General features: G+C 42.8%; 1 protein-coding gene across 1 annotated transcript; it reads right to left on the bottom strand.

The window, feature by feature from the left end:
- Window positions 1-11,579: 11,579 nt before the first annotated feature.
- On the bottom strand, window positions 11,580-23,246 carry LOC117468682 (complement C1q tumor necrosis factor-related protein 7). The gene is made up of 4 exons (XM_034112904.1): window positions 23,062-23,246; window positions 19,773-20,006; window positions 16,624-16,882; window positions 11,580-13,274 (listed from the first exon to the last, which is right to left on the bottom strand). The coding sequence occupies exons 1-4, from the start codon at window positions 23,081-23,083 to the stop codon at window positions 12,905-12,907; spliced, it is 885 nt and encodes a 294-aa protein (XP_033968795.1). The 5' UTR covers window positions 23,084-23,246; the 3' UTR covers window positions 11,580-12,904.
- Window positions 23,247-24,949: the final 1,703 nt, after the last annotated feature.

Raw genomic sequence — 24,949 nt, 5'->3', positions numbered from 1 at the left:
ATATCAGTATGAGTGTCTCTACTTTAAAGAGTCCTCTCCTGCTGATGTTCAGGTGTATATCAGTATGTAGTGTCTCTACTTTAAAGAGTCCTCTCCTGCTGATGTTCAGGTGTATATCAGTATGAAGTGTCTCTACTTTAAAGAGTCCTCTCCTGCTGATGTTCAGGTGTATATCAGTATGTAGTGTCTCTACTTTAAAGAGTCCTCTCCTGCTGATGTTCAGGTGTATATCAGTATGTAGTGTATCTACTTTAAAGAGTCCTCTCCTGCTGATGCAGGTGTATATCAGTATGTAGTGTCTCTACTTTAAAGAGTCCTCTCCTGCTGATGTTCAGGTGTATATCAGTATGTAATGTCTCTACTTTAAAGAGTCTCTCCTGCTGATGTTCAGGTGTATATCAGTATGTAGTGTCTCTACTTTAAAGAGTCCTCTCCTGCTGATGTTCAGGTGTATATCAGTATGTAGTGTCTCTACTTTAAAGAGTCCTCTCCTGCTGATGTTCAGGTGTATATCAGTATGTAGTGTCTCTACTTTAAAGAGTCCTCTCCTGCTGATGTTCAGGTGTATATCAGTATGTAGTGTCTCTACTTTAAAGAGTCCTCTCCTGCTGATGTTCAGGTGTATATCAGTATGTAGTGTCTACTTTAAAGAGTCCTCTCCTTCTGATGTTCAGGTGTATATCAGTATGATGTCTCTACTTTAAAGAGTCCTCTCCTGCTGATGTTCAGGTGTATATCAGTATGTAGTGTCTCTACTTTAAAGAGTCCTCTCCTGCTGATGTTCAGGTGTATATCAGTATGTAGTGTCTCTACTTTAAAGAGTCCTCTCCTGCTGATGTTCAGGTGTATATCAGTATGTAGTGTCTCTACTTTAAAGAGTCCTCTCCTGCTGATGTTCAGGTGTATATCAGTATGTAGTGTCTCTACTTTAAAGAGTCCTCTCCTGCTGATGTTCAGGTGTATATCAGTATGTAGTGTCTCTACTTTAAAGAGTCCTCTCCTGCTGATGTTCAGGTGTATATCAGTATGTAGTGTCCTCTACCTTATAAAGAGTCCTCTCCTGCTGATGTTCAGGTGTATATCAGTATGTAGTTATCTACTTTAAAGAGTCCTCATCCTGCTGATGTTCAGGTGTATATCAGTATGTAGTGTATCTACTTTAAAGAGTCCTCTCCTGCTGATGTTACAGGTGTATATCAGTATGTAGTGTCTCGACTTTAAAGAGTTCCTCTCCTGCCTGATGTTCGGTGTATATCAGTATGTAGTGTCTCTACTTAAAGAGTCCTCTCCTGCTGATGTTCAGGTGTATATCAGTATGTAGTGTTCTCTACTTTAAAGAGTCCTAAATCTAAGCACGACATCATGTCTCATATCACGTGTCTCACCATCTGGGAGAGATCATGGAAATCAGTTAACGACGGCCCGCACGTCGTTTCAACTTTTGTTTTTTTCATTTGATCTGTTTCCTTTACTCTAAGCGTTAGCAAAGCATTGTCGGGTAAACACCCCTCATTGTTGAGAGGAGGGGGTCCTGCTTTCATTTCCATCTCTGACACGAGAGGAAAGATCCGACCCTACGGAGGAGGGTAAGGGACACAATCAGTGAATCACATGATTGAGTTTTGACCAAAGGTCAGAGTTCAACTTCAATCTCAGAAGATGCTTTCAATCAGAACTCAATCATGTGATTCAATGAATATGTCCCTCATCCTCTCCGTAGCTCTGATGCTCAACACACTCAGGAGTGTTTCAGGAACATAAAGTCATTAAAAAAAATCTAATTGTGATCAAAGCAACACAATATGTCCATGAAGGGAGGTGTGTGTGTGTGTGTGTGTGTGTGTGTGTGTGTGTGTGTGTGTGTGTGTGTGTGTGTGTGTGTGTGTGTGTGTGTGTGTGTGTGTGTGTGTGTGTGTGTGTGTGTGTGTGTGTGTGTGTGTGTGTGTGTGTGTGTGTGTGTGTGTGTGTGTGTGTGCGCATTCCTCCATCGTCTCCTCCTCCTCTCGTCCACTACATCACTCACAGCTCTCCACATCATCAGAACCACAGAAGGCTGGCACAAAGCATCATGGGAAGGAGAGCCCAGTTTCCTTCACCCCCCCCTCCCCTCTTTAGACTCCATCTCCGAAGCTTGCATTTAACACTGCATGCAGGAATGTGTGTGTGAATGTGTGTGTGTGTGTGTGTGTGTGTGCGCGTGTGTGTGTGTGTGTGTGTGGGGGGGGGGTGACTGATGTGTTGGCATTGTGTGTGCAGAGGGTGATTAAAGATTACAAGAGGAAATGCCCCATGGGAAAGTCACCCATCCTCCGGAGCCTCAGCGGGGCCTGGCGCAGAGCGAGGCCGCCTGAAGGAGCGCCATGAGCGGCTGTGAGCAGTCAGAGCGCCCGGTGCTGCTGGAGCCGGTGTGGAGCAAAGTTAGAGGAAATGAAAAGGTGCATGTTGCAGCAGTGATCTGTGTGTGTGTGTGTGTGTGTGTGTGTGTGAGGCTGGAACACACACACACATTCACACACACTGTCTCTGCAGAGCTCTTTGAGTCGGACAGTGTTCATATGCTAATCACGGTTTAGTTACGGTATGCAGACCTTCCCCATTTTAAGACTTTTTGTTCATTCTCCTGAGAAGCAGCGCGGAGGGGAGGCTCCACGTCCAGCCGGGTGTGTCTCTCATTAGAGCCCCCATGCACCGGGCAGAGGAACCTGCTCCAACATGAGCCTCAAACTCTGCTATCTGCACAGAGTCATGTTATAAGTAATACAATAAATGAAAGTGAAAAAGACGCTCATCACGCGCAGCTCGTACAGGTGCGTGAAGGTGGATCAGGTTTACCCAAAGTGCAGTTTTCCTCACTTTGCACAGCACACACAGCGCGGTGCATGGTGGTACATTACTTATATTGAATACAAGTGCTATTTGAATGGACCCAAGCCAGTGGAAGAACTGACACCGAGTGACTTTAAATGCAGTTCCCCTCTGTGTGTGAGGTCGTACTGGGAGGGTTATTTAATCCTATTTACCAGAGCCAAAGACACATTTCCATGACATGTTAATTTAATGGACATTAAAGTATTGTGAATCTGATCCAGGAGCAGATTAAAAACGCATCAGAGCTCGGGTTTGTTGGAAATGTATTTGAAACTTTCCGGAGTGTAACCCCGCAGAGCTCTGCCTCCTCTCCGGACAGCAGCTCCTCTTAAAACGCGCAGAGAAGTGACAGAGGAGAGAGCAGGGAGTTTAGTCTGATCATTCCCGAGCAGCTCCGGATCAAACCCAGATCTCCAACATGTCTTACCTTCCAGAGTCTGCACGCGGATCCTCTTCTTCGTCTTTACCAACTCCCCGAAACCTCCAAGAAGTGCAGAAAAAGTGTCGGAGAAACTGCAGCGAGTCCGCGGCTGTAAGTCCTCTGTGGTCCGGGTCCTGCTCTGAGTGCAGCTTCTCTCGGACTGAGCTGGTCTCTGGTGGGCAGGAGTGTGTGAGAGAGTGTGTGTGAGTGTGTGAGAGAGTGTGTGTGAGTGTGTGTGAGAGAGTGTGTGTGAGAGTGTGAGAGTGTGTGTGTGTGTGATCCTGGCAGTGCGTCCCTCCCCTGCCGCGCTGCTATTGAAGCTCCGGGCTGGAGGCAGAGTCGCTGAACTTCTTCTCTGAGAGGAGGACTCAACAAAAAGAGACTCTCATAGAAAAATACAATAAATCTGAAAGATATTTATATAGATATTTGTTTCACTCAAATGTTCAGATATAAAAGGAAAAGCATGTTCCGAGATTTCTAAGATTAAAAGCAGAATCCTCAGACTTTCAGAAAAAGAAAATTATTTCAGAAAATATATATTATTTTATTTCGTATTTCTTGCACACACACACACATACACGCACACACATACACGCACACACACGCACACACGCTCTCACACACACACATACACGCACACACATACACGCACACACACACACATACACGCACACACACACACATACACGCACACACATACACGCACACACACACACATACACACACACGCACACACGCTCTCACACACACACACACACGCACACACGCTCACACACACGCACACACGCTCACACACACACACACACACACCACCTCTCCACCACACACCCCCACACACACGCCTCACCACACACCCCCCCACACACCCCACACCCACACACCCATTTTTTTAGCAGTCATAAATCTGAGGGGGGGTTTCCCCAGCTCTCTCTTTATTTATTCTGATGCTGCAAATTATAACTCTCTCTGGGGAGGCACGCACCCCCCCGGGCTGACACACACACACACACACACACACACACACACACTGGAGTCTCTGTGTGTGTGAGGTGTGACAGAAACAATGATCAGATGGAAACCCCCCCCACAGTAAATGTTTACCTGAGATAACAGAGGAGCAGGATGTATGGGGGGGGGGGGGGGGGGGGGGGGGGGGGTGCTGTTGTTTCCTGCCCCCCCCCCCTCTGCAGATATGCATGATTCAAGGTTCAAGGCTAGAAGAGTCTATCTACAAGTTATTGGAATATGATTTATATCATGAGGAGGAGATGAAACCGGATGCAGCATCACATCTACTGTTTATTTAGAAATATGTATATCAATGATGTTGAGAGAAAGCAGGGGGATTTAAAACAATCACATATATTTCCATATTTTAAGGTATTTTTTTATTATTATTTTCTCTAGTACTAAACATTTTAAATTATCTTTAAAAGTTGAATAAACCATATAATTCATTATGAGTTAAAGAGAGGAGACAGCAGTCTGCAGGGAGGGGGGACAACTGATGCAACAGCGCCACCTGGTGTCAGCTGCAGTACAGGGTATTACAACACAAAGTAATACTTGTACACAGAGGGGGAGAAGTACTCAGATCTTGTACTTGAGTAAAAGTAGAAGTACTCAGATCTTGTACTTGAGTAAACGTAGAAGTACTCAGATCTTGTACTTGAGTAAAAGTAGAAGTACTCAGATCTTGTACTTAGTAAAAGTAGAAGTACTCAGATCTTGTACTTAGTAAAAGTAGAAGTACTCAGATCTTGTACTTGAGTAAAAGTAGAAGTACTCAGATCTTGTACTTGAGTAAAAGTAGAAGTACTCAGATCTTGTACTTGAGTAAACGTAGAAGTGCTCAGATCTTGTACTTGAGTAAAAGTAGAAGTACTCAGATCTTGTACTTAGTAAAAGTAGAAGTACTCAGATCTTGTACTTGAGTAAAAGTAGAAGTACTCAGATCTTGTACTTGAGTAAAAGTAGAAGTACTCTGATCTTGTACTTAGTAAACGTAGAAGTACTCAGATCTTGTTCTTGAGTAAAAGTAGAAGTACTCAGATCTTGAGTAAAAGTAGAAGTACTCAGATCTTGTACTTGAGTAAAAGTAGAAATACTCAGATCTTGTACTTAGTAAAAGTAGAAGTACTCAGATCTTGTACTTGAGTAAAAGTAGAAGTACTCAGATCTTGTACTTGAGTAAAAGTAGAAGTACTCAGATCTTGTACTTAGTAAAAGTAGAAGTACTCAGATCTTGTACTTGAGTAAAAGTAGAAGTACTCAGATCTTGTACTTGAGTAAACGTAGAAGTACTCAGATCTTGTACTTGAGTAAAAGTAGAAGTACTCAGATCTTGTTCTTGAGTAAAAGTAGAAGTACTCAGATCTTGTATTTGAGTAAAAGTAGAAGTACTCAGATCTTGTACTTGAGTAAACGTAGAAGTACTCAGATCTTGTACTTGAGTAAAAGTAGAAGTACTCAGATCTTGTACTTAGTAAACGTAGAAGTACTCAGATCTTGTTCTTGAGTAAAAGTAGAAGTACTCAGATCTTGAGTAAAAGTAGAAGTACTCAGATCTTGTACTTGAGTAAAGTAGAAGTACTCAGATCTTGTACTTAGTAAAAGTAGAAGTACTCAGATCTTGTACTTAGTAAAAGTAGAAGTACTCAGATCTTGTACTTAGTAAAAGTAGAAGTACTCAGATCTTGTACTTAGTAAAAGTAGAAGTACTCAGATCTTGTACTTGAGTAAAAGTAGAAGTACTCAGATATTGTAATTGAGTAAAAGTAGAAGTACTCAGATCTTGTACTTAGTAAAAGTAGAAGTACTCAGATCTTGTACTCGAGTAAAAGTAGAAGTACTCAGATCTTGTACTTGAGTAAAAGTAGAAGTACTCAGATCTTGTACTTGAGTAAAAGTAGAAGTACTCAGATCTTGTACTTGAGTAAAAGTAGAAGTACTCAGATCTTGTACTTGAGTAAAAGTAGAAGTACTCAGATCTTGTACTTAGTAAAAGTAGAAGTACTCAGATCTTGTTCTTGAGTAAAAGTAGAAGTACTCAGATCTTGTACTTGAGTAAAAGTAGAAGTACTCAGATCTTGTACTTGAGTAAAAGTAGAAGTACTCAGATCTTGTACTTAGTAAAAGTAGAAGTACTCAGATCTTGTTCTTGAGTAAATCTACTTAGTTACTTTACATCTCTGCTGAATACTTATATACTAACCTAATAAACTAAACTCATCATGAATCAAACATTAAACCCAGAACTCAGTTTAGTTACAGACTGGGACAGAGGACCAAGACTGTTAGAAATGTGAAATGAAGTTTTTCGATAAATTCTTCCTTTTATCGAAAATCTTAGAATTCTGACTTTTTTCTTAAAAATCTTTAAACAGTGACTTTTTTTCAGAAAATCTCAGCATTTTGACTTCTAGTTAAATATCCCAGATGTTTTGAAGGTATTTCTGCGACAGAGGGCCTTTGAGGTGGAAAGAGTTGAAGGCGAGGCAGGGGGGAGGAAAGCGCCTGAATGTTCGGCTCAGGATTCGAACCGGCCTCCTGAAGTTTAAAGTCAGAATGAAAACAAAAACACTTTTGGTCAACCCTCAACATCAGATCAGATTTGTAAAATTATGAATTGAGTAAACAATAAAAAAAGCGTTATTATATAATAATAACCTGTTATTACTATTGACCACTGAGCAAACATCTCTGTGTGAAGTTTGGTTTGAATGTGACACTGAAGGCATCACAGGGAGGAGAGGGAGGAGGTGAGGGTTCAAGGGAAGGAATGAGGAAGGGAGGAATGAAGGAATGAGGAAGGGAGGAAGGGAGGAGAGGTTGTTTCCACCTGGCCTCCACCTGTCAGAGTGAAGCTGAGAGGAAACACTCTCAGGGTTTCTCTTGATGAGATAGTCTTACAAATCTCAACATTTCAATAACACCACCACGTCTTATAGTATTTGACGTTACTGTTTGAAGACGCTGCCCCCTGGTGGCCAGCGCGACGCTGCCCCCTGGTGGCCAGCGCGACGCTGCCCCCTGGTGGCCAGCGCGACGCTGCCCCCTGGTGGCCAGTGCGACGCTGCCCCCTGGTGGCCAGCGCGACGCTGCCCCCTGGTGGCCAGCGCGACGCTGCCCCCTGGTGGCCAGCGCGACGCTCTGCAGCTGTTTCAGTTTGTTGTCAACGGCTTTGCTTTTCACAACAAACAATGATAAAAACAGGCATTATCAAGTAGAAAACACCCAATGAACAAAAGACAGCACTTTCACGTCAATAAATAATCCAACATCAGGAGTTTAATCAAACTCTGCTAAACTAAAATAACATAATTAGCCTAAAAAAATCTAAATTAAAACCAAAAAACACTAAAAACAGAGAAAACAACAAAATAAACTTGTGAATAAATAATTCAACCTCATAATCTCAAAGGATAGAGGACTATCTCTTATAATGATGGAGTTTAATTTCATTTTATACATTAATTCATATTTGTTACTGCTGTTTACCAGTTTGATGAGATACATATTTATTCATTAATAATTAAATCTGAACATTTAAAATACATCCGTCTTCATTTCCTCCTCCTGCACCTGCTGGCATCTGGATCGTTGACCTCTGACCCCAGCTGCACACAATGTAACACACACACACACACACACCTGTCCATCAGAGTATTGCATTACCTGCAATAATGCAATACTCTGATAGACAGGTGTGTGTGTGTGTGTGTGTGTGTGTGTGTGTGTGTGTGTGTGTGTGTGTGTGTGTGTGTGTGTGTGTGTGTGTGTGTGTGTGTGTGTGTGTGTGTGTGTGTGTGCGTGTGTGTGTTACGTTCCCTCCTGGACTAGGGGTACAAAGGGAAGTAACACAAATATAAAATAACCGGGAGAGAGAGAAGAGAGGAAAGTGATTGCTGAAGCCACACGGCGATGTTTTAATTAGTCAAAGAAAGTAAAGAGGCTCACCAGCCAATTTGAAATGCAAACTTACGACAAACCAAAACAACTTTCTCATAAAAGAAAGCGACGACAGTAAACCAAGACACTGGTCAGAACTTCTACAAGTTGCACGTCCAACATAGACAACCGAATACTACACTGCTGCACAGATCACTAGTGATGGGCAAATGAAGCGTCAAACAGCGACCTCTCCTGGCGAGGTGCAAGGCTGCAGTGGGTTTAAAGGAGCCTTGAAAATAATGTTGATACTCACACACTAAGACATATAAACTGTATATATCATGAATATCATTTACAAAGATGAAATACAGATGGATGAATGTGTGTCTTGTGTTATTGAGGAGAGGGTTCTGGGAACATATGGCATAGGTTGTGGTGTGCTTGTGTCATTATGGCAGACACACACACACACACACACACACACACACACACACACACACACACACACACACACACACACACACACACACACACACACACACACACACACACACCTCTCCTGATAGAAATCCAGTTATGTCTGATTACTAAAGGGTTGATGCTATAATATGTTTAACAAAACATTTAAATAAACACATTTTTTTGCTGAAATGAAAACAATGAGTGCTGCAACTAGAGTGATAGGAGTGTGTGTGTGTGTGTGTGTGTGTGTGTGTGTGTGTGTGTGAGAGCTGATCAATAATCCCGCCACACACACACACAGATTAGATATCGTTCATTGATTTATAATATAAGAGATACAAAATAGAATAAAAAATGAACATTAAGAGTAAAAACGATATGAATAATATTTTGAGAATACACCATATAAATAACTACGAGTGAGTATATAATAGACCAACATACTACTAACTAAATATAGTTAGATATACAGTAATTAGAATTCATATATTCATTCATTTTGTATTTTTATTTTATTTTGAAAAATATGTTAGTATTGGTTGTTGTTGTTGTTGTTGTTGTTGTTGTTGTAAGAAGTTGTATATTGCCACTGATGTACAGTAAATGAGTTTGAGTGAGTATACACTGTAATAGACCAAAATACTATACTTACACAATAGACATAATTAGAACGTTGTAACATGACGTCTTGGCTCTGTCGCTGAGTGGGCTGGGTTCATGTTGGCCAGATGGTACGGTCACACTCACAGGTACCGATCAGAACCCAGTCCAGATGGTACGGTCACACTCACAGGTACCGATCAGAACCCAGGCCAGATGGTACGGTCACACTCACAGGTACCGATCAGAACCCAGTCCAGATGGTACGGTCACACTCACAGGTACCGATCAGAACCCAGTCCAGATGGTACGGTCACACTCACAGGTACCGATCAGAACCCAGTCCAGATGGTACGGTCACACTCACAGGTACCGATCAGAACCCAGGCCAGATGGTACGGTCACACTCACAGGTACCGATCAGAACCCAGTCCAGATGGTACGGTCACACTCACAGGTACCGATCAGAACCCAGTCCAGATGGTACGGTCACACTCACAGGTACCGATCAGAACCCAGGCCAGATGGTACGGTCACACTCACAGGTACCGATCAGAACCCAGGCCAGATGGTACGGTCACACTCACAGGTACCGATCAGAACCCAGTCCAGATGGTACGGTCACACTCACAGGTACCGATCAGAACCCAGGCCAGATGGTACGGTCACACTCACAGGTACCGATCAGAACCCCAGGCCAGATGGTACGGTCACACTCACAGGTACCGATCAGAACCCAGTCCAGATGGTACGGTCACACTCACAGGTACCGATCAGAACCCAGTAGCACCACACAGAAACATCCAGTGTTCAGGATGTTCAGTTTAATCGGGTCAGGGACAAGCAGGGTCAAAACCAAGAGATCCAGCAGTCAGGCAAACAAACCCAAGAAGGAGGGCAGGCAGGAAACTGGAGGTCCGATAACAGGCAGGGTCAAGACCGGGCCGAACAGATAACTGGACAAAAGATATTGAAACGCTGGAGAGCTCGGCAGAATACACAAGACAACCTGGCAGAGGACAAGTGAGAGTGAGGTGGTGTATATACTGTTAATGAGGGATTGAGTAGCAGGTGAGGAGAAGGGCTGGGGAGACCAGGTGAGGGGAGTGAGCTGATTGGAGGAGAGTTAAGATGTGCCAAACCAAAAAACAACTATAAATGTGTTGAACTTGTGACATCGCCGACGAGTCCTCCTTCGGGGCCTGGGTCCAGGAGGAGGACTCTGGCTTCCTCCGGGACTCTGGCTTCCTCCGGGACTCGGGCTTCCTCCGGGACTCTGGCTTCCTCCGGGACTCGGGCTTCCTCCGGGACTCGGGCTTCCTCCGGGACTCGGGCCTCCTCCGGGACTCTGGCTTCCTCCGGGACTCTGGCTTCCTCCGGGACTCTGGCTTCCTCCGGGACTCGGGCTTCCTCCGGGACTCTGGCTTCCTCCGGGACTCGGGCCTCCTCCGGGACTCTGGCTTCCTCCGGGACTCGGGCCTCCTCCGGGACTCTGGCTTCCTCCGGGACTCGGGCCTCCTCCGGGACTCGGGCTTCCTCCGGGACTCGGGCTTCCTCCGGGACTCGGGCCTCCTCCGGGACTCTGGCTTCCTCCGGGACTCTGGCTTCCTCCGGGACTCTGGCTTCCTCCGGGACTCGGGCTTCCTCCGGGACTCGGGCTTCCTCCGGGACTCGGGCTTCCTCCGGGACTCTGGCTTCCTCCGGGACTCGGGCTTCCTCCGGGACTCTGGCTTCCTCCGGGACTCGGGCTTCCTCCGGGACTCGGGCTTCCTCCGGGACTCGGGCCTCCTCCGGGACTCTGGCTTCCTCCGGGACTCTGGCTTCCTCCGGGACTCTGGCTTCCTCCGGGACTCTGGCTTCCTCCGGGACTCGGGCCTCCTCCGGGACTCGGGCTTCCTCCGGGACTCGGGCTTCCTCCAGGACTCGGGCTTCCTCCGGGTATCCTCACTTCTTGTGTCGTCTTTCATGAGGTCTTTGAACCAATCTTAGTCTGGCCCGTTGCCTGAGATCAATCTGCCATGGGAGACCCTAGCAGGACCACAAGGCTCCAGACAGCACAGAGCCAGGTTCATCAGGGCTCACAAACCTCTCACCACGACACGGTGCTGGTTCTTCAGAGAGGCTACATAAAGGAGCTCACGAGACAAATCCTAAATAATTGAAATGACTCTTTTTGTTTACATCCAGAACACGGTGCCATCACTGAGGAATTAGCTTAGCTTAGTTTAGCATGCAGCTCCCCTTTGGCTGATTATTAGTATGTTCTGACGTAATCCAGAACCACATGAAGGAATCCCATTGGACCAGGAGATGCTGCCTTCAGGTAAGGTACGTTTATTTATAAAGCACATTTTCAGACACAGGCAATTCAAAGTGCTTTAAATCAACATTATCACACAATAAGAAAACAAAAGAAAAGAACACAATAAATAAACACGATGGAATAATAGATTCATAAAAACCATGCATAAATAGATTCTTTTACAGAGACGAGTAAAAACACTGTTACAGTAATCAAACCTGCTAAATACAAATGTGTGAATTGGGTTTTCAAGGTCTTGTTGAGACATGAATGATCTAAGTCTGGCTGTGTATTTCAGGTGATAGTATGCTGATTTAGTAATTGTGTGAATGTGGGTTTTGTAATTGAGGTCGGGGTCCAGATCTACGACTAGATTTCTCACATTTTCAGATGTTTAGTAGTAGGGCTTCTAGTTCAGGGTCTCTGTTTCTGTCTCTAAGAGTATTCGATGCTGCCTTCAGGGTCCCCCCTGTCTCTAAGAGTATTCTATGCTGCCTTCAGGGTCCCCTCTGTCTCTAAGAGTATTCAATGCTGCCTTCAGGGTCCCCTATGTCTCTATGAGTATTCAATGCTGCCTTCAGGGTCCCCTCTGTCTCAGTCTGTCTCTATGAGTATTTGATGCTGCCTTCAGGGTCCCCTCTGTCACTGTCTCTATGAGTATTTGATGCTGCCTTCAGGGTCCCCTCTGTCTCTGTTTCTATGAGTATTTGATGCTGCCTTCAGGGTCCCCTCTGTCTCAGCCTCTCTCTATGAGTATTTGATGCTGCCTTCAGGGTCCCCTCTGTCTCAGCCTCTCTCTATGAGTATTTGATGCTGCCTTCAGGGTCCCCTCTGTCTCTGTCTCTATGAGTATTTGATGCTGCCTTCAGGGTCCCCTCTGTCTCTAAGAGTATTTGATGCTGCCTTCAGGGTCCCCTCTGTCTCAGCCTCTCTATATGAGTATTTGATGCTGCCTTCAGGGTCCCCTCTGTCTCTGTCTCTATGAGTATTTGATGCTGCCTTCAGGGTCCCCTCTGTCTCTAAGAGTATTTGATGCTGCCTTCAGGGTCCCCTCTCTCTCTGTCTCTATGAGTATTTTATGCTGCCTTCAGGGTCCCTTCTGTTTCTCTCTCTATGAGTATTCGATGCTGCCTTCAGGGTCCCCTGTCTCTGTTTCTATGAGTATTCGATGCTACCTTCAGGGTCCCCTCTGTCTCTAATAGTATTATATGCTGCCTTCAGGCTCCCCTCTGTCTCTAAGAGTATTTGATGATGCCTTCAGGGTCCCCTCTGTCTCTAAGAGTATTCGATGCAGCCTTCAGGGTCCCCTCTGTCTCTATGAGTATTCTATGCTGCCTTCAGGGTCCCCTCTGTCTCTAGGAGTACTCCTCTGCCAGTGTGTCCATGTAGTCGGTGTCAGCGTACAGCAGGAACCCGGAGAACAGCGAGTCGCTCCAGCCCGGTTCTGCAAAGAGGCCGTTCTGGTCCTTGAAGAAGATCTCCAGCCACACCTGGTCCTCGGGGTTCAGGAACATGGCGGTGGACCCCGAGGCCGAGTCGTGGTTCCCCGTGTTGGCGTCGAAAGTCTTGATGCGGTACTGCCCGTTGTGCACCAGCCCGATGGCCAGGTGCTTGTTGGCCAGCGTGATGTGGTAGGAGAAGAAGTAGATCCCGGGGAGGGAGCACATGAACTTCCCCGTCTGAGGGTCGTAGTTCCCCCCCTCGTTCAACAGCACCTTGTTGAACCTGTTAGAGAGGGGGGACAAGTACACATCCTTTACTCAAGTAGAAGTACACACATCCTTTACTCAAGTAGAAGTACAGATACTCGTGTTTAAAAATACTCTGGTGAAAGTAGAAGTACTGACTAAACTTCTTTACTCAAGTCAAAGTAAAGCACTTTGAAATGTACTTCAGTAAAAAGTACCCATAACTAGCAGCTGTTTTAAAGAGTACCTGACCTCCCTTTATATGAATAGAACAATAATGTCATTGTTAGCTAATGAATGTTTCCATGCTGAACAACGGCAACATGACAACGTTTTCATTGGTCCCTCTTCTTTAGAGAAGACCAGGAAATGATGGATACACGGATCGTGTTCAAATCAATAGGCACGCAATGACTCTAAATAATAATGATCACGCCACCAAACACACATTCAAACTAAAGGAACCAGCCTGTTTGGGAAATGTGAGAAGTAGAAAGTACAGGTATTTGGGTTCAACATGTAAGAAGTAGAAAGTACAGGTATTTGGGTTCAACATGTAAGAAGTAGAAAGTACAGGTATTTGGGTTCAACATGTAAGAAGTAGAAAGTACAGGTATTTGGGTTCAACATGTAAGAAGTAGAAAGTACAGGTATTTGGGTTCAACATGTAAGAAGTAGAAAGTACAGGTATTTGGGTTCAACATGTAAGAAGTAGAAAGTACAGGTATTTGGGTTCAACATGTGAGAAGTAGAAAGTACAGGTATTTGGGTTCAACATGTAAGAAGTAGAAAGTACAGGTATTTGGGTTCAACATGTAAGAAGTAGAAAGTACAGGTATTTGGGTTCAACATGTGAGAAGTAGAAAGTACAGGTATTTGGGTTCAACATGTAAGAAGTAGAAAGTACAGGTATTTGGGTTCAACATGTAAGAAGTAGAAAGTACAGGTATTTGTGTTCAACATGTAAGAAGTAGAAAGTACAGGTATTTGGGTTCAACATGTGAGAAGTAGAAAGTACAGGTATTTGAGTTCAACATGTGAGAAGTAGAAAGTACAGGTATTTGGGTTCAACATGTAAGAAGTAGAAAGTACAGGTATTTGGGTTCAACATGTGAGAAGTAGAAAGTTCAGGTATTTGGGTTCAACATGTAAGAAGTAGAAAGTACAGGTATTTGTGTTCAACATGTAAGAAGTAGAAAGTACAGGTATTTGTGTTCAACATGTAAGAAGTAGAAAGTACAGGTATTTGTGTTCAACATGTAAGAAGTAGAAAGTACAGGTATTTGGGTTCAACATGTAAGAAGTAGAAAGTACAGGTATTTGAGTTCAACATGTAAGAAGTAGAAAGTACAGGTATTTGTGTTCAACATGTAAGAAGTAGAAAGTACAGGTATTTGGGTTCAACATGTAAGAAGTAGAAAGTACAGGTATTTGAGTTCAACATGTAAGAAGTAGAAAGTACAGGTATTTGTGTTCAACATGTAAGAAGTAGAAAGTACAGGTATTTGAGTTCAACATGTGAGAAGTAGAAAGTACAGGTATTTGGGTTCAACATGTAAGAAGTAGAAAGTACAGGTATTTGAGTTCAACATGTAAGAAGTAGAAAGTACAGGTATTTGTGTTCAACATGTAAGAAGTAGAAAGTACAGGTATTTGTGTTCAACATGTAAGAAGTAGAAAGTACAGGTATTTGTGTTCAAAATGTAAGAAGTAGAAAGTACAGGTATTTGTGTTCAACATGTAAGAAGTAGAAAGTACAGGTATTTGTGTTCAACATGTAAGAAGTAGAAAGTACAGGTATTTGTGTTCAACATGTAAGAAGTAGAAAGTACAGGTATTTGTGTTCAACATGTAAGAAGTAGAAAGTACAGGTATTTGTGTTCAACATGTAAGAAGTAGAAAGTACAGGTATTAGTGTTCAACATGTAAGAAGTAGAAAGTACAGGTATTTGTGTTCAACATGTAAGAAGTAGAAAGTACAGGTATTTGGGTTCAACATGTAAGAAGTAGAAAGTACAGGTATTTGTGTTCAACATGTAAGAAGTAGAAAGTACAGGTATTTGTGTTCAACATGTAAGAAGTAGAAAGTACAGGTATTTGTGTTCAACATGTAAGAAGTAGAAAGTACAGGTATTTGTGTTCAACATGTAAGAAGTAGAAAGTACAGGTATTTGTGTTCAACATGTAAGAAGTAGAAAGTACAGGTATTTGGGTTCAACATGTAAGAAGTAGAAAGTACAGGTATTTGGGTTAGAAATGTAAGAAGTAGAAAGTACAGGTATTTGGGTTAGAAATGTAAGAAGTGGAGTAAAGTACTGATACCAGAAAAATGTACTTAAGTGCAGTAACAAAGTATTTGTACTCCACTACTTCCCCCCTCTGATTGTTATGGAAACTATGCTATTAAAGCTTGATAGTGTAATCCTAATGAAATGTAACTGCTGTATCCTGGGTGTAACTGTGACCCAGTGTATCAGTTCTGTCCTGACTGAGCACACGCACCTATAGCCTGGGCTGCTGTGCTCTCAGTGTGTTGTCTCCCTGTCCCTGCCTGCTGGCGTCAGCTGATAGAGGTGTTATGGTTCATCTTGTTATGCACAATGTTGATTATTCTCTCAGAACTAGCACCCTGCCTCTGGAACTCTCTCCCACCTGACATCCGCAACACTGACTCTCTCCCCATTTTCAAATCACGTCTCAAAACACATCTCTTCACACTCGCATATCCACCCTGATCATTATCCATCACTCATCCTCTGTTTTATTGATTTGATGTTTTATATATTGCATTGTCTTGTTTATGTTTCTTATGCTGGTGTTATGTATTGTGTACGGCGACCTTGAGAGCCTTGAAAGGCGCCTATATAAAATAAATGAATTATTACACATGGGTCTGGGGTAGAGATCTTCAGAATTGGTTTGGCAACTCGTGACTCGTGACATGTCTTTGAACTCTACGGCCTCAGCTCCAAATAAACCGTCAGCGTTTGCCATCAAAGCTCCAGCTCTCCTCGTGACTCTCACTTGCTTCTGAAGATTCCCTCACACTGGGAATAGCACAGAAATGGATGTGAGATAACAGATGTGTTCACGAAGGGGTTTATGACACTCCAGGTAGAGATTTGCTCTTGGGGGGAGCTGCGACACCAAACTGGTCTTTGTAGGGTGTGAGTTTTGCTTATTGTGATCCACCTGGACCACGTGTTGTTGTCATGTAAATGATCTTTGATGTCTCCCTGTGAGAGAGTCTGTCACACTCAGAAGGACTCATCATGCTTGCAAGCAATACACAAATCTTAAAAGACTTTATATTCATATTGTGTTTCTTTGCATATTTACCCAACTCATCATTTTCTCTAGACAGCAGCTGATTTGAAGTGACAAACCTGATGGGGGTCTTTTCTGCCGGGTAGCTGCTGGTGATGCCTGCTGAGAAGGCAGATCTGGGCGTGAGGGAACCACACCTGCAGGTTCCTGAGGTTCCTTGGGTTCCTCGGGTTCCTCTGACCCCCTGCAGCCCCTCCAGCCCCGGAGGACCATGCAGACCAGGGTCTCCCTGCTCTCCAGCCGGGCCTCGCTTCCCCGGGGGGCCGCGGTGACCTCTGACCCCGATCAGACCGGAGGATCCGAGCCGGCCCTTCAGCCCTGAAACAGAGACGAGTTTATTAAGAAGATATTACAAACTATTTATGGACCAATCTGCTCCATGAATACTTTTACTGGAGCAGAGTATTCCTACTCTGGTACTTCTACTTTTACTCAAGTACAAGATCTGAATACTTCTACTTTTACTCAAGTAACAGACCTGAGTACTTCTACTTTTACTCAAGTACCAGACCTGAGTACTTCTACTTTTACTTAAGTACCAGACCTGAGTACTTCTACTTTTACTCAAGTACAAGATCTGAGTACTTCTCCTTTTACTCAAGTACAAGACCTGAGTACTTCTACTTTTACTCAAGTACCAGATCTGAGTACTTCTACTTTTACTCAAGTACCAGACCTGAGTACTTCTACTTTTACTCAAGTACCACACCTGAGTACTTCTACTTTTACTCAAGTACCACACCTGAGTACTTCTACTTTTACTCAAGTACAAGATGTGAGTACTTCTACTTTTACTCAAGTACCACACCTGAGTACTTCTACTTTTACTCAAGTACCAGACCTGAGTACTTCTACTTTTACTCAAGTACCACACCTGAGTACTTCTACTTTTACTCAAGTACCAGACCTGAGTACTTCTACTTTTACTCAAGTACAAGACCTGAGTACTTCTACTTTTACTCAAGTACAAGATCTGAATACTTCTACTTTTACTCAAGTACCAGACCTGAGTACTTCTACTTTTACTCAAGTACAAGATCTGAGTACTTCTACTTTTACTCAAGTACCAGACCTGAGTACTTCTCCTTTTACTCAAGTACAAGATCTGAATACTTCTACTTTTACTCAAGTACCAGACCTGAGTACTTCTCCTTTTACTCAAGTACAAGACCTGAGTACTTCTACTTTTACTCAAGTACCAGATCTGAGTACTTCTCCTTTTACTCAAGTACAAGATCTGAGTACTTCTCCTTTTACTCAAGTACAAGATCTGAATACTTCTACTTTTACTCAAGTACCAGACCTGAGTACTTCTCCTTTTACTCAAGTACAAGACCTGAGTACTTCTACTTTTACTCAAGTACAAGACCTGAGTACTTCTACTTTTACTCAAGTACCAGACCTGAGTACTTCTCCTTTTACTCAAGTACAAGACCTGAGTACTTCTACCCTTTACTCAAGTACCAGATCTGAGTACTTCTACTTTTACTCAAGTACAAGACCTGAGTACTTCTACTTTTACTCAAGTACCAGACCTGAGTACTTCTACTTTTACTCAAGTACCAGACCTGAGTACTTCTACTTTTACTCAAGTACCAGACCTGAGTACTTCTACTTTTACTCAAGTACCAGACCTGAGTACTTCTACTTTTACTCAAGTACCAGACCTGAGTACTTCTACTTTTACTCAAGTACCAGACCTGAGTACTTCTACTTTTACTCAAGTACCAGACCTGAGTACTTCTACTTTTACTCAAGTACCAGACCTGAGTACTTCTACTTTTACTCAAGTACCAGACCTGAAGTACTTCTACTTTTACTCAAGTACCAGACCTGAGTACTTCTACTTTTACTCAAGTACCAGACCTGAGTACTTCTACTTTTACTCAAGTACCAGACCTGAGTACTTCTACTTTTACTCAAGAACAAGACCTGAGTACTTCTACTTTTACTCAAGTACCAGACCTGAGTACTTCTACTTTTACTCAAGTACCAGACCTGAGTACTTCTACTTTTACTCAAGTACAAGATCTGAGTACTTCTACTTTTACTCAAGTACCAGACCTGAGTACTTCTACTTTTACTCAAGTACAAGACCTGAGTACTTCTACTTTACTAAGTACCAGACATGAGTACTTCTACTGTTACTTAAGTACAAGATCTGAGTACTTCTACTTTTACTCAAGTACCAGACCTGAGTACTTCTACTTGTACTGAAGTACCAGACCTGAGTACTTCTACTTTTACTCAAGAACAAAACCTGAGTGCTTCTACTGTTACTCAAGTACCAGACCTGAGTACTTCTACTTGTACTGAAGTACCAGACCTGAGTACTTCTACTTGTACTGAAGTACCAGACCTGAGTACTTCTACTTTACTAAGTACCAGACCTGAGTACTTCTACTTGTACTGAAGTACCAGACCTGAGTACTTCTACTTTACTAAGTACCAGACCTGAGTACTTCTACTTTACTAAGTACCAGACCTGAGTACTTCTACTTTACTAAGTACCAGACCTGAGTACTTCTACTTTACTAAGTACCAGACCTGAGTACTTCTACTTTACTAAGTACCAGACCTGAGTACTTCTCCTGTGGTTCAAACCCCAGACTGTGTGCTGTTTGTCGTGCAGAAGGTAAATGATGTCACCAGTTCCTCCAGCAGCTTCTTGTCTGAATTCCTGTTTCCTGACATCGTGGAAAACACGACGTTTAATGATCTCGCTGACAGATATCAGAGCGGGATATAAATACACTGTGATGCTGTAAGACACGAGACGCTGGACTATAGAGTTATTTAGATTAGAGTTTAAAGCTTGTTTGCAGAAGTAAAAAATGACTCAAACCAAAACAGAGGAGAATGAATAGTGTGTGAGACCCTCTGAGGTCTGAGAGCTTTCATGTGATTGGTTCTCCTGGTAGTCATGTGTAAAAGGTTTAATCAGGTAATACACACCTTCCTCTTCAGGACAAGCTAAGCTGTCACATGGAGAGGACGTCTCTGTTGTCACGATCTGTCTGTGTTTTCCCGTTTTGTTCTGAAAGGTGTGCCCCCCCCCCCCCCCCCCCCTAACCCCCCCCCGTCCTTAGCAAGCCAAAACCCCTCCGTTACGTCGTGTTCCCAATTCAACACTTATATCAGGATACGTCCCTTTTACATCAAAGGCGTAGACACATACGTTTCTGGATGTATTTAAGGTGTTTTGTACCTGAGTCTCCGCTCTCTCCCTTCTCCCTCGTCCTCCCGTCTCTCCCGTCCCTCCCATCTCTCCCCGGCCTCCCCTCGCTCCCCAGGGCTCCGATGGGACCCGGTCCACCTGGAGGTCCCGGGGGTCCGGAGATGCTGCAGATCAGACGAGGGGATCCCTTCAGTTTGGAGTCAAACAGCTGAGCGGACACACAGTGCAGGACACACACTCCCATCAGGGTCCACATCCTCAGGTCTGTCCACATACAGAGAGAGACACACACACACACACACACACTCCCATCAGGGTCCACGTGTTCAACATGTAAGAAGTAGAAAGTACAGGTATTTGTGTTCAACATGTGAGAAGTAGAAAGTACAGGTATTTGGGTTCAAAATGTAAGAAGTAGAAAGTACAGGTATTTGGGTTCAACATGTAAGAAGTAGAAAGTACAGGTATTTGTGTTCAACATGTAAGAAGTAGAAAGTACAGGTATTTGTGTTCAACATGTAAGAAGTAGAAAGTACAGGTATTTGTGTTCAACATGTAAGAAGTAGAAAGTACAGGTATTTGGGTTCAACATGTAAGAAGTAGAAAGTACAGGTATTTGGGTTCAACATGTAAGAAGTAGAAAGTACAGGTATTTGGGTTCAACATGTAAGAAGTAGAAAGTACAGGTATTTGTGTTCAACATGTAAGAAGTAGAAAGTACAGGTATTTGTGTTCAACATGTAAGAAGTAGAAAGTACAGGTATTTGTGTTCAACATGTAAGAAGTAGAAAGTACAGGTATTTGTGTTCAACATGTAAGAAGTAGAAAGTACAGGTATTTGTGTTCAACATGTAAGAAGTAGAAAGTACAGGTATTTGTGTTCAACATGTAAGAAGTAGAAAGTACAGGTATTTGGGTTCAACATGTAAGAAGTAGAAAGTACAGGTATTTGTGTTCAACATGTAAGAAGTAGAAAGTACAGGTATTTGAGTTCAACATGTAAGAAGTAGAAAGTACAGGTATTTGTGTTCAACATGTAAGAAGTAGAAAGTATCGAGCGAACGAAAAAATGTAACCTATCTCTGCACCTAAACTCACTCATAACTCCCTTATTACTTATCCTAGATGCACAGCCAACCCATCGATTAGCATCGTCTGGAGACACAGAATCGTTTGGTGCCCACCTCAACACTCAGTGATAAACATTTGCGACGCTATAAACGAAAGCGTACATCATAACATGTGGAGCTAAGTAGCTAGAAACGCTAACATGGCTTACCTTGGTCAAAACTGGTCTTCAATGGCATTAAAACGATAAAGAAACGATGCTGCAGTTAATCCATAGGTTCATCCTATGTGTCTGTGCCCTCTTTGAAATGATTTCTGATAATCCATAAGCAATAAAACTGCTTTTTCGTTTCCAAATGCTAGAGCGAGAGATCGCTTCACTCTGGTGCAAAATTACATGCGCGCAGCCTCCACCTTTTCTCTTCACAACGTGTGTGTGTGGGGGCCTCCCCCTTCAATTCTATAGGCTCTAACGGTCAGAAAGAGGTGTCAACCATCCAAATCGACCAAGGGGGGCCAGAGATATGGAAAAAAAAACCATTTTCACCCAAATCACCTCAGAGGTGGGGTGGTTTTGGCTAAACCTCTCTAAAAAGGTCAAATGTCACTTGTTTTGCATCAATCTTGATACAGGGTACTTATTATATGTTGTACTTTGGATTCCTAAAGCTTTTAGTCTACTAACCCATCATCCAAGGGTAGTTTTCACTATAAGTAAAAAATAATTTTTGGACGGACACTATAATTTACAGTTTTTTACTATGTAAAATCTGAATTTTCTTTCAAATAAAAAACATTTATATTGATTCTGACACTTCTACATTCAACTCACAGGTTTATCATTACTTTGATAAAAGAAATTATTCATATAACCCTTTTAGAAGTTAAGTTGTAGTCATTTGTTTTGGGCATGTCATTTTCGAGCCTGAAACATGAAAAACAGGCTTGGTGCTTAACAGGTTAAGATTTACTGTAAAAAGAAAAGTTTTAAAGAGTTGATGGAAGAGACAAACATGAACCCCTCTGTAAGACTTAAAGACGAGATGATCCCTCTCTGGGACTTTAAAACATTTCAGTGAGAGCGATTCCTCCTCTTGAGAAGTCGGTCGTCTTTCGTCTGAAGGCGTTCGATCCCAGTCAGGAAACATGTCCATGAATCCTGAATTTACACATTTAGAATTGTCGACATTATTCTGAATATGTATGTTTTATTAGAATATATTTAACTTTATTATCCACATTTAAACTTCTCAACATTTGACTTTATCTCAAAATGTTTTTTGGCTGTATTCTGAAATGTTCCACTTTATTCTTGAAACGAGAATTACATAAAAACCTCCTCCTGCTTTTTCTCTAATATTTCCCACACTCTTTTGTACATGTTCCCAGCTGTGTGTGTGTGTGTGTGTGTGTGTGTGTGTGTGTGTGTGTGTGTGTGTGTGTGTGTGTGTGTGTGTGTGTGTGTGTGTGTGTGTGTGTGTGTGTGTGTGTGCTGTTTGGATGTTTCCATCAGTGGGCGGTGTGTGTCGGATCATCCTTCTGTATCTAACAACAAGAGTGTGTTACACAGCAGCAGCACACGAGACAGATGATGTGTGTTTCGACAAGACTATAAACACCACGAGAACAACACACACACACACACACACACACACACACACACACACACACACACACACACACACACACACACACACACACACACACACACACACACTGTCCCATGTTTTTTTATTTTAAAGGTTTTTAATGATTAATGTGCCTCAGAGTCTCCGGAGAAACGCCCAAAACATGAGGTCGGCTCTGATTAAAGAAATAACCCTACACACACTCTTCACACACTCTTCACACACACTCTGCAGTCTCTGCACACTGCATGTTAGACAGACATGTATGCATTGAATCTAACCTTTAAAAGGGGAAAAAGCTCGACATGAATTTAAAATTAAACGGTTCTGATCATTATTTTAAAAGTCAGGAAAATATTGAGTGTCTTCTCTCCTCAACTCTTGAAAGATTACATTTTAATAATTCATTGTGTTCTGAACTTTGTATTTTAGATGTTTCTCGTTAGGAGAGTTTTTAAAGTAAGACTTCTTTTAGACCTCTCATGTCCACACACTTAGAAGTCATGCGTGCACACACTGACACACTCAGGCAGGTATTCTGCAAACCTTAAGAATGACTTCTATTGTTAATACTCTCCGTTAAAGATGCTCTGTGTCTAATCAGCATTAAGAGAAGGTCTTACCCCTCAGCCGGCAGCGGCTCATCTCCACCTGATAAAGTCTGTGTGTTATCCGCTCAGGTCTTCATCGGGAGTTCTCTCGTTAGCTTTCAACATTTGTAGTAATCCTCTTAGCTCTCAGCATGCAGAGTTGTGTAATGCAGCTGTTTCCACTCTTCCTCCTCCTCTTCCTCTTTATATCCACTCCCTTCTCCCCGCCTCAAGAACAGCAATCATTCAGAACAAACTGCATGATGTCATTCAGAGCAGCTGGATCCTGTAGAAAGTTAGAGTCACTTTAAAGAGTCCTCTCCTGCTGATGTTCAGGTGTATATCAGTATGTAGTGTCTCTACTTTAAAGAGTTCTCTCCTGCTGATGTTCAGATGTATATCAGTATGTAGTGTCTCTACTTTAAAGAGTCCTCTCCTGCTGATGTTCAGGTGTATATCAGTATGTAGTGTCTCTACTTTAAAGAGTCCTCTCTTGCTGATGTTCAGGTGTATATCAGTATGTAGTGTCTCTACTTTAAAGAGTCCTCTCCTGCTGATGTTCAGGTGTATATCAGTGTGTAGTGTCTCTACTTTAAAGAGTCCTCTCCTGCTGATGTTCAGGTGTATATCAGTATGTAGTGTCTCTACTTTAAAGAGTCCTCTCCTGCTAATGTTCAGGTGTATATCAGTATGTAGTGTCTCCACTTTAAAGAGTCCTCTCCTGCTGATGTTCAGGTGTATATCAGTATGTAGTGTCTCTACTTTAAAGAGTCCTCTCATGCTGATGTTCAGGTGTATATCAGTATGTAGTGTCTCTACTTTAAAGAGTCCTCTCCTGCTGATGTTCAGGTGTATATCAGTATGTAGTGTCTCCACTTTAAAGAGTCCTCTCCTGCTGATGTTCAGGTGTATATCAGTATGTAGTGTCTCTACTTTAAAGAGTCCTCTCCTGCTGATGTTCAGGTGTGTATCAGTATGTAGTGTCTCTACTTTAAAGAGTCCTCTCCTGCTGATGTTCAGGTGTATATCAGTATGTAGTGTCTCTACTTTAAAGAGTCCTCTCCTGCTGATGTTCAGGTGTATATCAGTATGTAGTGTCTCTACTTTAAAGAGTCCTCTCCTGCTGATGTTCAGGTGTATATCAGTATGTAGTGTCTCTACTTTAAAGAGTCCTCTCCTGCTGATGTTCAGGTGTATATCAGTATGTAGTGTCTCTACTTTAAAGAGTCCTCTCCTGCTGATGTTCAGGTGTATATCAGTGTGTAGTGTCTCTACTTTAAGAGTCCTCTCCTGCTGATGTTCAGGTGTATATCAGTATGTAGTGTCTCTACTTTAAAGAGTCCTCTCCTGCTGATGTTCAGGTGTATATCAGTGTGTAGTGTCTCTACTTTAAAGAGTTCTCTCCTGCTGATGTTCAGGTGTATATCAGTATGTAGTGTCTCTACTTTAAAGAGTCCTCTCCTGCTGATGTTCAGGTGTATATCAGTGTGTAGTGTCTCTACTTTAAGAGTTCTCTCCTGCTGATGTTCAGGTGTATATCAGTATGTAGTGTCTCTACTTTAAAGAGTCCTCTCCTGCTGATGTTCAGGTGTATATCAGTATGTAGTGTCTCTACTTTAAAGAGTCCTCTCCTGCTGATGTTCAGGTGTATATCAGTGTTGTAGTGTCTCTACTTTAAGAGTCCTCTCCTGCTGATGTTCAGGTGTATATCAGTATGTAGTGTCTCTACTTTAAAGAGTGCTCTCCTGCTGATGTTCAGGTGTATATCAGTATGTAGTGTCTCTACTTTAAAGAGTCCTCTCCTGCTGATGTTCAGGTGTATATCAGTATGTAGTGTCTCTACTTTAAAGAGTTCTCTCCTGCTGATGTCAGGTGTATATCAGTATGTAGTGTCTCTACTTTAAAGAGTCCTCTCCTGCTG

Source organism: Trematomus bernacchii, unplaced genomic scaffold (genome assembly GCF_902827165.1).
Source record: "Trematomus bernacchii unplaced genomic scaffold, fTreBer1.1, whole genome shotgun sequence".
Taxonomy (NCBI): domain Eukaryota; kingdom Metazoa; phylum Chordata; class Actinopteri; order Perciformes; family Nototheniidae; genus Trematomus; species Trematomus bernacchii.
The sequence above is the reverse complement of the archived record's forward strand: the minus strand, read 5'-3'. Positions and strand labels throughout refer to the sequence as shown.